The sequence below is a fragment of the Gasterosteus aculeatus genome, chromosome 3 (assembly GCF_964276395.1).
Source record: "Gasterosteus aculeatus chromosome 3, fGasAcu3.hap1.1, whole genome shotgun sequence".
NCBI classification, from domain to species: domain Eukaryota; kingdom Metazoa; phylum Chordata; class Actinopteri; order Perciformes; family Gasterosteidae; genus Gasterosteus; species Gasterosteus aculeatus.
The window spans coordinates 5,876,952-5,889,746 of record NC_135690.1 but is presented as its reverse complement, the minus strand read 5'-3'; the positions used below and the strand labels follow the sequence as shown (position 1 = coordinate 5,889,746).

General features: G+C 41.9%; 1 protein-coding gene across 1 annotated transcript; it reads right to left on the bottom strand.

Annotated features, from left to right (window-relative positions):
• Nucleotides 1–3,381: 3,381 nt before the first annotated feature.
• On the bottom strand, nt 3,382–8,098 carry ccr12a (chemokine (C-C motif) receptor 12a). The gene is made up of 2 exons (XM_040171543.2): nt 7,662–8,098; nt 3,382–6,468 (listed from the first exon to the last, which is right to left on the bottom strand). The coding sequence occupies exon 2, from the start codon at nt 6,451–6,453 to the stop codon at nt 5,365–5,367; it is 1,089 nt and encodes a 362-aa protein (XP_040027477.1). The 5' UTR covers nt 6,454–6,468; nt 7,662–8,098; the 3' UTR covers nt 3,382–5,364.
• Between the last annotated feature and the right edge of the window lie 4,697 nt (nt 8,099–12,795).

The following is a 12,795-nucleotide window of genomic DNA, read 5'->3' as shown; positions in this document are numbered from 1 at the left end:
AGGGTCGCCAGATCATTGATGTTGTCTGGCCTTCACAAAAGGATATCTGGCTCTAACACATCCAAATAGTATAATAAAAGTTCTTTCATTTCAATTTGTGTATAACGCCACCTGCTGGACCGTTTGTTAAACTCTTCTCATGTCAATAACTTGCTGACACCGGCTGATGCAATGGGATTTAACTGTGCACACATGTATACTATAATAACATATGGTCTAGCTTGTTCATTTCAAATGCTATACTATATAATTCTATATTTGGAAGAGACATTCCTCCATTATCCTTTGAGGCAAAGAGCTTATTGATTCTAGTTTCTTTTGTTATTCCATAAAAAATCCTTAATTAAGTGACTAGTCTTTAAAGACCCCTTCAGAGATGGTTACTGGAATCATCATGGAAATAAATTGTCGGGCCACCATCGCCGCGCAATACTTAATACTCCTTACATACTCAAGGAGTATTTAAACACGTCAAATGAACTCTAAACACCAACCAAGGGGACCTCACTTTGAGGCAAAAAGAACCGTAGGAATTGAAGTCAGAGGGTCCCTGATCAGCAAAAAAAATCTGCTCACGTAAACAGTTTGTGTTCCACTTCTCCTTGTGATATCCGTTTCTGCCCTGATTGCGATAGACTGAGGTTCCATATAATATAGAGCAGCGATTCCCAAAGTGTGGGCCGCCGCGAAGGTACTGCAGGTCATTTACAATAAATAAATAGTTTTTTAACATTAGTTGATGAAGCACAAACAATTTAAACGGACAGATTAATAAAACAATAAGCCTCTTGCTCGAAACGGCTGCTCTTGTCCGCCTGTCGTTGTTCAACGGGGCGCCCTCTTGTAGTATTAAAGTAAATATACCGCATTCTCCGCACTCCAAGGCGCACTTAAAAGATTTAAGGCGTGGATGGCGAGGGGGGCGGCGGGAGCGGACGCACCCTGCGGCATCGATCGGACCCTGAAAGCACCGTCTCCACCTCACTGTCAAAAAGAACAACAGCGAGCGCGTAGAAAACTCCTTCGAGCGCGAGCAGAGATTCTCCTCGCGAGCAACGAAGTTCACGTTTCGCAAGCGAGCAAATATCTCGCGGAGACGAACTTTTGCTCGCGCGAGACGGGCTTTTATGTTTGATTTTGGTTAAATTCTTAAGGTCATTTAATCATTATGTTTTGATTTTGATTGATCAGAGTTGTGATTAAAGGTTTGGTTTAAAGGTTTTCAGATTTCAAAGTGGGCCCCGACATTCTTGAGTTTGGGAACCGCTGATATAGAGTAAGAGTAACTGACTCAGAGAGTCTCCTTGTTTGGTTCCTCTCATTAGGTTGAATTGAGGCAAAAAAAAATTTACAGTTTAGTTTTATAGTTATATAATTATTATAGTTTGTTATCACTGATGCTCTGGGATTTGAATAAATTACTCCCACCCATTTGATGAAAGCTTTGCCAAACCCAAATATTTTTAGGGTACGCCGCAAAAAGCCTCATTCTACCTTATCAAAGGCCTTTTGAGCATCCAAAGAGAAGGCGGCTACGTGGTTTCCTCCCCATTAAATTGTATAAGGCAGGAGTTTGGGCCAGTAACTGTCCACATTGATCGAAAGCGGGCCAGATGATGAAAATCACGGAATCTCTCCCAGTGAAAATGATTCTTCATACACCTCTGTCAGGATACGAGCCAGTTTATCTACAAAGTTCTTATACAACTCCTAGATGAATCCAGGCCATGTTCCTGGCTTCATTAAGGAGATGGCCCCTTTAACCTATTCCACTGTTATGGGGCTGTCCAAATAATTGTTCTGATCCACTGGAATTTCCGGTAATGTAATTTTTTTAAAGAATTTTACATAGCTTATATAGCTATAACCTATTTCTGGATCAGCGTCTGATTTATAAGTTTAGTATAAAATCTATCAAAGACCTGATTGATTTCCTTTGTGCTTGTCCCCAGTTTCCCCTTTTTCCTCTTTGATTACCGGTATTGCAAAGCTAGCCTCTTTTTGTCGTAACTGTCTGGCTAATCATTTCTATTTTTTTCCCCACTCTCATAAAAATTATACTCTGCTTTGTTATTGTATATTTCATTCATTTTAAATTGTAGGTCGCACCATTTTTTAAGCAAGTATTTTTCTGACGGTGTTTTTTTCTAATTTTTTAAGATGAAAGCATAGCTTACGCCTACGGACGTAAGCTATGATTTTGCCCCTTACATAAGCCTTGGAGGCTTCCCATACTGTACCAACTTTATCTGTCGAACCATTGTTCCATAGGAAAAAATTGTCCAGTTCATCTACCATTAATTTGCTCAATTCTGGGTCTTGGAAATGAGATATGTTCAGCCTCCATCTATCTTTTTCGCTCTGTCTGGCTCTATTACTAGCCCTAGCTGTACATCTGCATGATCGGTCAATGCTATGGTTCCTATTGAACAGTCTGAGACATTTTCTGGTTGTGGATTTCCGTAGGAACGCAGCCCCACCTTCCCCCATCGCCCTGTGTGAAATTGCTGTTGTATTGTAGACAATTGTAAACAATTTTAAAAACCCATTCATTCTCATTAAGTCCTTCTGCTTCCTGGGCTCCATTGTATCTCAGGACCTAAATTGGGAGCTGAACATCAGCTCCATTTCTAGGAAGGCTCAGCAGAGGATGCACTTCCTGAGGCAGCTGAAGAAATTCAACCTGCACAAGATTATGATGGTGCACTTCTACAAGGCCCTTGTTGAGTCCATTCTCTGCTCCTCGAACACCGTCAGCGTGTCATCCGCTCCGCAGAGAGGGTGATCGGCTGGAATCTGCCGTCTCTTCAGGACTTGTTTGCCTCCAGGACTCTGAGGCAGGCAAGAAATGTTGTAGCCGACCTCTCTCACCCCGGACCCAGAATCTTTGAGCCCGTCCCTCTGGCAGAAGGCTGCGGTCCATCAGGACCAAGACCTCTTGCCTCTTCCTGTCAGTATTTGGTCTCAAGAACCAAGTCAGAGTCCCCCATTGACCCAATTCTCCATCCCGGGAACATTTTCATTCTATTAGTGTTGGGAAAATGCCTAGAAATACACAACTAATCTGTAAGTAGAACAGAGATGCATTAACTGGCTGCCAGTCTACATGGCCTCCTCCCCATCACTCAACGCCACATCTCCGCCACCACCACCACCTCCCAAGAGAGTCTGTGTTGGCGTGATGATGTTGCCGTGGATCCGGTTGTACACTGGCCTGTGAAATGTGACAAGCGTGGGTGTTGCTAATTCTGCGAAAACCAATGAACCCACCACCGTCTATCTGAAATGCGATGTGCGTCTTTCAGTGAGGAAAGAAACTGTTTCCATTTGGCCTCGGCTAAAGTGATGCACATGCAAATAACAACGGTTCAAACATGGTGCTGAGCGTACAAAAGTTTAATTGTTTCTGAAATCTTTTTGAAACATGTTTCTCAAGTTTACCTCATAATGCTGTTGCTCAGTTAACAACTGCACCAACTTTTGAGACCTCCAATGTGAGGCAGTATTCATTTGTATTAAGTTTGCGTATTGTTTGTGTTCTGAAACAAATTTGGAAAAACTATTTTGTTGTTAAAACTAAGGTTTGTGGAAATAAAAAGACTGGTTTTGTTACAAAACAAAAGGAGATCATGAGGTTGAATAATTTTCCAATGAGAAATAAATTTTCCATTAACGTCTAATGTGACAAAAGCTTACTGTACACGAGCCCTCTGCCTTGTATTATCGTAAGTGTATGATCCTGTAGGTGTGTAGCTTGAACCGTTTAAAGTCAAATGCATTGATTTGGAGCTCGACCAAAGGCTACTACCCCTTAAAATCATAGCTTTCCCAGCCCAGTGCCATAGGTCCAGCTTGTCTGACACCCACTGCCACAATTATTTCTAGCCAGAATTTCCGTCACTGTGACTGCTTTTAGTCTTACTTTTATTGTTTTTATTATTATATTATGGTCTGCTGCTGTAATAATTAGTAGTACTTTGCCCATTATTCTGCTTCTCTCATTATATGAATTATTTCAATCATATGTACTAATTGTGTTGTAATTATTATGCTAATGTGTTTTTGTGGAGATAAATAAGTTGAATTTAATGGAAAACCACTGTAGCGAAGAAAAAAAATACAAACTAGTAAAATGTTATTTTAGTCAAATACCTTGAGCTAAAAATTCAAATCCTCTATGAGGACATGTACTGTATGTTGTTGGCCCACACTTGACTACACTGACTCATCAGAGAAATGTGCTGAGCAGGAAGGAAACTGCTCCAGATGTTCTATCATAAAAGGAAAATGATTTACCCAATACCACAAAAGAAAGAGAAAAAAATGGTTTTCATAAAAGAGAAAAAAGATTGTTTGGCATATTTGTGTTAAACACAAGTGTTAAAACACAGTTCATTTAAAGCACTTATGTGTGTCACATATACTATAAGCATACAAGTTTCATTCAACATCAACAACTCAATATGATTTTAACACTCAGCAAAAGACCATAAGCAGATCTGAGGCATATGCTTAAAATCTCTCAGACGCACTTGGAAACATGGACAGAATGTCCTCAAGGAGAGCGACATCTAACTATTGCTTTGCACAGTGATGTGTTGCCCGGGGTTGCTGGAGGTCTGCCTCAACTCACCATGACATTATTTTCATCAACAAGTCCTGGAATGGGGGGCAGGTGTTCAAATAATGCTTCATAAAAGACACCACAACCGTAGTTCTGGGGGGCAATTGAAAAGCGAGGGATAGAAGGAATAGAAGGTGTTGATGATCAGGGACATCAGCTGAGCGATCTCTGCCTGGAAGGCAAAGGTCTCGGCCAATCACACTTCCTCATGTGACCATTTTCCAAAAGAACAACACATGATAAAAAAAGAAAATGTATGGTAAAAGCAAACAATTTGATTGTGTGAAGTAGATGTTAAGCAGATTGGCAGATGTTGAACTGATTAGTTCATCTACTTAAGTTAAATGTGCTATATACAAGATCGAGACGATTTCTACTGACTCAGCTGAGCTAGCAGTTTACAGCTAACTGTGTGAACAATGCTAACAGTGCTAACCACAGCAAAGGTGCTGACAGAGCTAACCTTGTTTCCCTTAGGGGTTTCAATTTGGGGGGTGCTATGGGCTGTGCAAGCTCTCATGTACAAACATGTACTAAACACTCGTGAGGCCTTTGAAAACAGAAAAGTCTCCGCTCCCCAATATCTTTACACTGGTTGCTACATGCTATGCATGCCTTTGAATCCAGTATATTGCACCTAATGCTGAAAATATTTGATTGTTCTACCTGAAAGTTAGAGTTTACAGTGTAAAAGGGTCGGGCAGGATGTCATGGAGTAAACTCTGTGTTTGCTTGTCTGTCTAGTACTCATAAACAGAGTGCGGTGTCCTCTGGGACGTGCTTCTGGTGTTCTGGCTACTGAGGCGCATGTGTCTCTTCAGACAGGGGATCTTCTTAGCTATCAGCTTTCTGAAGTGGCTCTGGAACTTCTTCCCCAAAAATGTGTAAAACATAGGGCTCACGCAACAATACAAATAGGCAATGTTCCGTGTCACATACATGGCATAGTCCAGGCGGTCTTCGTCGGCGCAGGGGTCATCACCCTCACTCGGGTGAGTGATCTGAATCGCTCGAAGGAGGATCACAATATTGTAGGGTGTCCAGCAGGCGAAAAAGGTGAAGATGATGACAAATATGAGTTTGATGGCACGGCACTTCTCCTTCATGCGGGTGGACAGGATGCGGACTGTGATGCTGATGTAGCAGTACATCACCATACACAGAGGGAGGAGGAAGAAAATCAGGAATTGTTGGTAATAACTGACCAGGCGCCAGCGTTCCATGGTGATCTTCGGGTATCCTGACTCCTCACATATCAGGCCATTGAACGGACTCTTCGACACATTTTGGAGAACCAGCTCTTTCAAACTTGCTACAATACTAATACACCAAACTACCACTGAGGCAATAATGGCATATGCCTTTTTCCTACTCTTAGCGGCTGCCACAGCGTGAACCACTGCAAGGTATCGGTCAAAAGTCATGAGTGTAAGGAACAGGACGGAGCTGTAGAAGCCGATGAAGTAGGCGCTGCTGACCAGCTTACACAGAGCCAAGCCAAAAATCCACTCAGACAGATGGTAGGATGCCCAGAAGGGAAGACTGCCGGCAAAGAGAAGATTGGATAGGACCAAATTCAGGAGGAAGATGTTTGTCACCGTGCAGAGCTTCTCGTACTTGTAGATAATAAGGAGGACAAGCCCATTACCCACGTAACTCAGGAGGAAGTTGGAAAAGTAGAAAGCTGGGATCAATCGGGCGCCAAACTGGTTGACAGCCTGCTTTCCACAAAGCTGGACAGTTTCACTAACCACATAGCTTGGGTCAGTAGTGTCATTGGCTTCATCGTAAAATTCCTTGAACAACAGATATTGTTCGTCATTGCTCATGGCTGGAGTTTTTACCTGAAAGACAAAAAGAGCCATGCAAGTCGGTTGACTGGAGGGGTTTCTCAGAAAACAGAGCAATTAAGAAAACCAACTATCTATTTGATATATAATTAGATGTTTTTTCGCTGGATGTTAGTAACTATAATTGTTATTATAGACTTCATACATGTTTTCTATATTTTATTTTCACCTGTAGAAATTAGTAAGAGCGGAGCACTAATGAGGATCCGGACATAGTATTGGAGAATATAATATCTGCGTAACTGCTTTCAAAGTACAGAGTAGTATTTTGAAATAACAGTAAAAACCAATGACTAATGCTGAGACTGTTTTGTTCTGTCGATTCCTCATTTTAGTAAAATAGAGAACAGAAACTGCTGGCTGAGCAGTAAAACTTCACACCTCTGAACTGGTGTGCGATACTCCTTCCCAGAATTTTTTTTTTTATTTTCCTTTTCTATTCTTTCTCGTAATTCAACACATGACACACACACACACACACACACACACACACACACACACACACACACACACACACACATACACATACACACACACACACACACACACACACACACACACACACATACACACACACACACACACATCCATAGCAATTAAAGGAGCATGGTGGCTCGTTCATCTGTTTTGATCAACTATTAAGCTAGCAGTTGTATGAGTATGTCAATAGTATGTTGATATTGCATCATTATAATATTGGCTCTACAGTCCGTACACATGCGACATGTTCCGAAACCGTCACATCGGCACAGGAAAAGTTCCTCCCAAAAAAATCAATAAATCCATAAAGAACATATTTTTAGCTTTTTAGAATAATAAAGCTTTTTTTTTTCTCTGTTATCACAACAGCTATTTGGTAAATGTTTTGTGTGGAGCTGTCCTAGATTTGAGAGTGCAATTTATATTATAATCTGAACCAAATATCCTGACAAAGGCATTATTAATAATCAGAAGATACAGTTGCTGTTTTTTATGTGTATCAAACTATTGCTTGTCACTATGAACCAGAATGGACCAGCTATATATATATATATATATATATATATATATATATATATATATATATATATCTAGTCCAGTCATATTTCTTTAAAGAAGATTATGATTTATATACAGATTATTGAAACAAATTAATCAATCAACATTTGTTTTAGAGAATGATTATAATGAAGGCTGATTTAACTCACCAGTAAGGCTTTGTGAGAAGATGACAGTGACAGTGTGTCAATGACTGCAGCAGACGGAGTTTGTCACAAACCCCTTCCTCGTGAGTCCTGCTGGTGGGAGGAGTTGTAGTGTCTTGGTCCAACTCACCTGCTCTTGATCATAATAAGGGACATGATAAACACATCCAGTCCCTGCCGGATCATTAGTGCAGGGTTGGAATACCTGCCTAAGTAAACACAGAGCCCTGTTCCTCGTACGTGGCTAACTGAGTTAGCCGAATAATTTTCAGAATGAGATGACGTAGATCCGGCTTTTCGGTTCCCTGAAGCAGGTTTGTCTAAATCACCATAGCAACACATTGAAACACTTGAACCTGCTCTGGCGCAGGTTCATTTGAGCTGCTGGATTATTTCATCACTCCCCCCAAAAAAAGGGCAGCTCACTTCCTCATTGATGAAGGAGCGACATCAGTTAGATTAACGTTTTATAGGGAGAGACTTCTCACAGAAATTGCAAAGACACGTTGAGCTGCGATGACGTCCTGTACGAGCGCTACAGATGCTAAGGACAGGAATCGTTTATTTACAAGAAGATTTTCCAGGGCCGAAACGTTACATGATGAACACCACATGCTGCAGCCGAACGTCCACTGTCCCAGACTGTCTCTCATACTCTCTCACACACTCTCTCATGTCTCACACACTGTCCCACAGACTGTCTCACACACTGTCCGTGTCTGTACGGTGTTTGCGATGCAGAGAACATCTGGAAAGCTGCTGCATGGCGTGCCCTTCATGAAGTTCTGTTGGTTTATTTGTTGCTTAATAAACTTTCACTGCTTTCATTGATCAATTGTCTGATTATGAACAATGGATATATAATGATTCTCACACACACACATAATAAAACTCCTAGTTCTATATGGTCATCTACACATACATAAGCTGACACAGTACATATATCCTATTCATTTGTATCAATTTGATTCTTTGGGCTTGTTTTCATCTACACACTCTGAAAGAGTTGAGATCATTATTCTCATTGGATGATGATGATTCCATGAAGCCTCCTGCAAGCAGACACATTTAAAGAAATATAATCTGATTGATTAGTGATAAGGCACTTTAAATGAGCCGTTACATTTTACCAACACGCATAACGTTAACTTATGTGTGATAAATTCTCTGGCTTGTAACCTTTCAGTGACGCGTACATCTTGTTTTTGGTTTCTTTAGAAAAGACTGGATGTTCCAAGTGGGACTTTACAGCTGTTGATTGTGTAACAACAACGCACAAAAAATGAGAAGTAAGATTTTGTGGCAGCAAATTAATGTAAACCTGTTATTTGAGCTGAGAAAGGTAAAAGCTGTCTAAAACCTTTTTCTTTTATTTAATCTTCAGTTTAATAAAAAAAACAAAGCCATATTGTAAGATGACGGTGGCAAATTGTTATTCCGAAGCCCTGCTAGCAACAAGGCTGAAAACTTTTCATAATCCAATGGACTATTGAGATCTAAATCGCCATTTCAATTCAAGAGACAAGTCTGATAAAGAAAGATTTAAATACTTGTTTATTATGAATAGATTATGTGTGATAAGGTATTCAGTGTTTAGACTCTACATGAAGATTCGTAAATGATGGATATCTGCCTTGAGCAAGATATCGATCGACATTTGCTCCCTCTCTGGCCTCCTCTGTTCTATCAGCTTTCTTTCTCTTACATCCAAACGCTGCCGCAGAGACTCTCCTCTCAACTCTGTCCTCCTCTCTAGACTCTCTGTCCTCTTACGACACGACAGGCCGGCAAATCCCCTCCGGCTCCGTGGTTGTCTGAACCGGTGCCACGAGAGCCACCACGCGGGCAGTCGGTAAGGAGATGGATAAATATAAACAACCTGACGACCTGCTTGCGTTTCAATCCCCTCTTCTCTGCTCCACTATCTCTGCTGCCAAAAGCGCTTTCTACCAATCTAGAATTGAGTCCTCATTTTCTAACCCCAAAAACTCTTTTCAATATTCTCCAACCTCCTTGTACCTCCCAGTCCTCCTCCCCCCTTCTTCCGGGAGATTTTTTTGACTATTTTACCAAAAAAATAGGTGACATACACTCCTCTTTTGAAAACCCATCAATTACATGTGTCCCACGAATTTACATTACATTACATGTCATTTAGCGGACGCTTTTATCCAAAGCAACTTACAATAAGTGCATTCAACCATAGGGTACAAACTCAGGAGAACAAGAAACAAGAAAGTGCAATTTCCTCAAATAAGCCAATTTACAATTTGCTATAGATGAGTGACGTTACAAGTACAATTTAAGTGCTACAATTTGTTAGTCTTTAGTCGAGGTAGAGTCTGAAGAGGTGTGTCTTTAGTTTGCGGCGGAAGATGTGAAGGCTCTCTGCGGTCCTGGTGTGGTCCTTTACCTCTATCGCCCTCACTTCCCTCTTTTACCCCCGTCTCCTAACCCAGTTCTTACCCTAGTAACCTCTGCCCATTCGACCACCTGCCCTCTTGACCCCATTCCATCACATGTTCTACAATCTATCGCCCCTGACCTTCTTCGTTTCCTCACCTGTCTCATTAACTCTTCTGTTATCTGACTGTTTTCCCAACTCTCTGAAGGAGGCAAGCATTAACCCTCTGCTGAAGAAACCTACCCTTAACCCATCTGAAGAAAACAACTACAGACCGGTCTCTCTTCTTCTCTTTTTGTTCAAAACTCTTGAACGTGCGATCTTTAACCAACTCTCCTCTTATCTCCACTGTAACGACCTCTTTGACCCCCACCAGTCAGGCTTCAAAGCAGGCCATTCCACAGAGACTGCTCTCCTCGCTGTCTCAGAGCAACTCCACACTGCTAGAGCCGCCTCGCTCTCCTCTGTCCTCATCCTTCTGGATCTCTCTGCTGTATTTGACACAGTAAACCACCAAATCCTTATTTCCTCCCTTCAGGAACTTGGTGTCTCAGGCTCTGCTCTCTCCCTTCTCTCATCCTATCTTGACGGCCGCACCTACCGGGAACCTGGCGGGGATCTGCGTCGGAACCTTGTCCTCTTACTACTGGAGTTCCTCAGGGTTCCGTCCTGGGTCCCCTCCTCTTCTCTCTCTGCACCAACTCTCTCGGCGCTGTCATTTGCTCGCATGGCTTCTCCGACCTCAGCTATGCCAATGACACCCAACTAATTCTCTCCTTCCCTCACTCGGACACTCAGGTGGCGGCACGGCTCTCTGCCTGTCTGACTGACATCTCTCAGTGGATGTCCGCTCACCATCTGAAAATCAACCCAGACAAGACTGAACTACTTCTCTTTCCGGGAAAAGATTCTCCTGCACAGGACCTGCCTGTTAACTTTGGCAACTCCGCGTTAACGCCCACTTTGACTGCTAGGAACCTCTGCATGACACTTGACAGCCAACTCTCCCTGTATCTCAACATTACAGCAACAATACGATCCTGTATCCACGCTCTACAACATCAGTAGAATATGTCCCCTTCTCACTCAGAAGCCGGCGCAGGTACTGCACCGGCTCAGGTTCTTGTCATCTCCCGCCTCGACAATTGTAACTCTCTCCTGGCAGGTCTCCCTGCTATCGCCATTTGACCTCGGAGTTTCTGAGCAAATATCCTTGTTTTTTAAGTCTCGGAATCCCCTTCTTCCCCAGCAACCCGTTCTCTCTCCCAATGAGTTAAATACCAGAGCTTGATCTCTGTTCCTCGGTGAATGATGTAGGGGCGTGAATCAGTTTGCCGTTTCATTGCTCATTCATTATGATTGTTATGTTTTTTTTATGGATTTGCCTCCTGTTGCACTATCCCCTTTGTTTCCGTCATTTTTACAAAATGTAGCCACTGTGGAACTAAAGGATTATCTCATCTTTGGATAGCCTTTGCGAAGAATCCATACAGAGGTGAAACCAACATACAAAAATAACCATCCCAAATACACTACCGTTCAAAGGTTTGGGGTCACTTAGAAATGTCCGTATTTTTCAAAGAAAAATGCTGTTGTTTTTCAATGGAGATAATATTAAATTAATCAGAAACACACTGTATACATTGTTAATGTGGTAAATGACTATTCTAGGTGGAAATGTCTGGTTTTTAATGAAATATCTACATAGGTGTATAAAGGCCCATTTCCAGCAACTAAAACTCCAGTGTTTTAATGGTACATGTTTCCTAATCGCCTTAGAATACTAATGGATGATTAAAAAATCCTAGAAAACCCTTGTGCCGTTATGTTAGCACAGCTGAAAACAGTTATAATAGTGAAAGAAGCTATAAAACTGGCCTTCCTTTGAGCTAACTGAGTATCTGGAGCATCACATTTTTATCTTCGATTATACTCTCAAGAAAAAGTGAAACTTGCCAGTCTATTCTTGTTCTTAGAAATGAAGGCTGAATGAAATGGCGAATAAACTGAAACTGATTTCATACAACAGTGTGACCTACTCCATTCAGAGAACAGCACAAACAGGCTCTGGCCAGAGTAAAAAGAGAAGTGGGGGCTCCGGTGCACAACTCAGCTAGAAGACAAGTATATTAGAGTCTCTAGTTTGAGACATAGATGTCTCACAGGTCCTCAACTGGCAGCATATTTAAATGGTACCCGCAAAACGCCAGTGCCAACGTGTGAAGAAGTGACTCTGGGATGCTGAGTGGCAAAGAAAAAGCCATACAGTAGCTGAAAATGGCCAATAAAAAGAAAAGATTGATATGGGCAAAAGAACACAGACATTGGACAGAGGAAGATTGGAAAAAAAGTGTTATGGACAGACACATCAAAGTTTGAGGTGTTGTGAGATGCAGAAGAGGTGAAAAGATGCTGGAAGAGTGCCTGACGCCATCTGCCTCTTTGCTGCTGGTAAAGTGGGAGATTTGTACCCTGTACTCTGTGGACAGCGCTTGATTGGAGCCAATTTCCTCCTACATCAGGACAAAAGCACACTCCAAATAACGCAAGAACTATTTAGGGAAGAAGCAGGCAGCTGGTGTCCATCTTTCCATCTTCAAATCGCTCACCCTGCACACAGTCGCAGGGAGTCTTTCCCAGCTGCATAGACTCCCTTACTCAAGTATTTCACAATCTTTCAGTGACGCGTACATCTTGTTTTTGGTTTCTTTAGAAAAGACTGGATGTACCAAG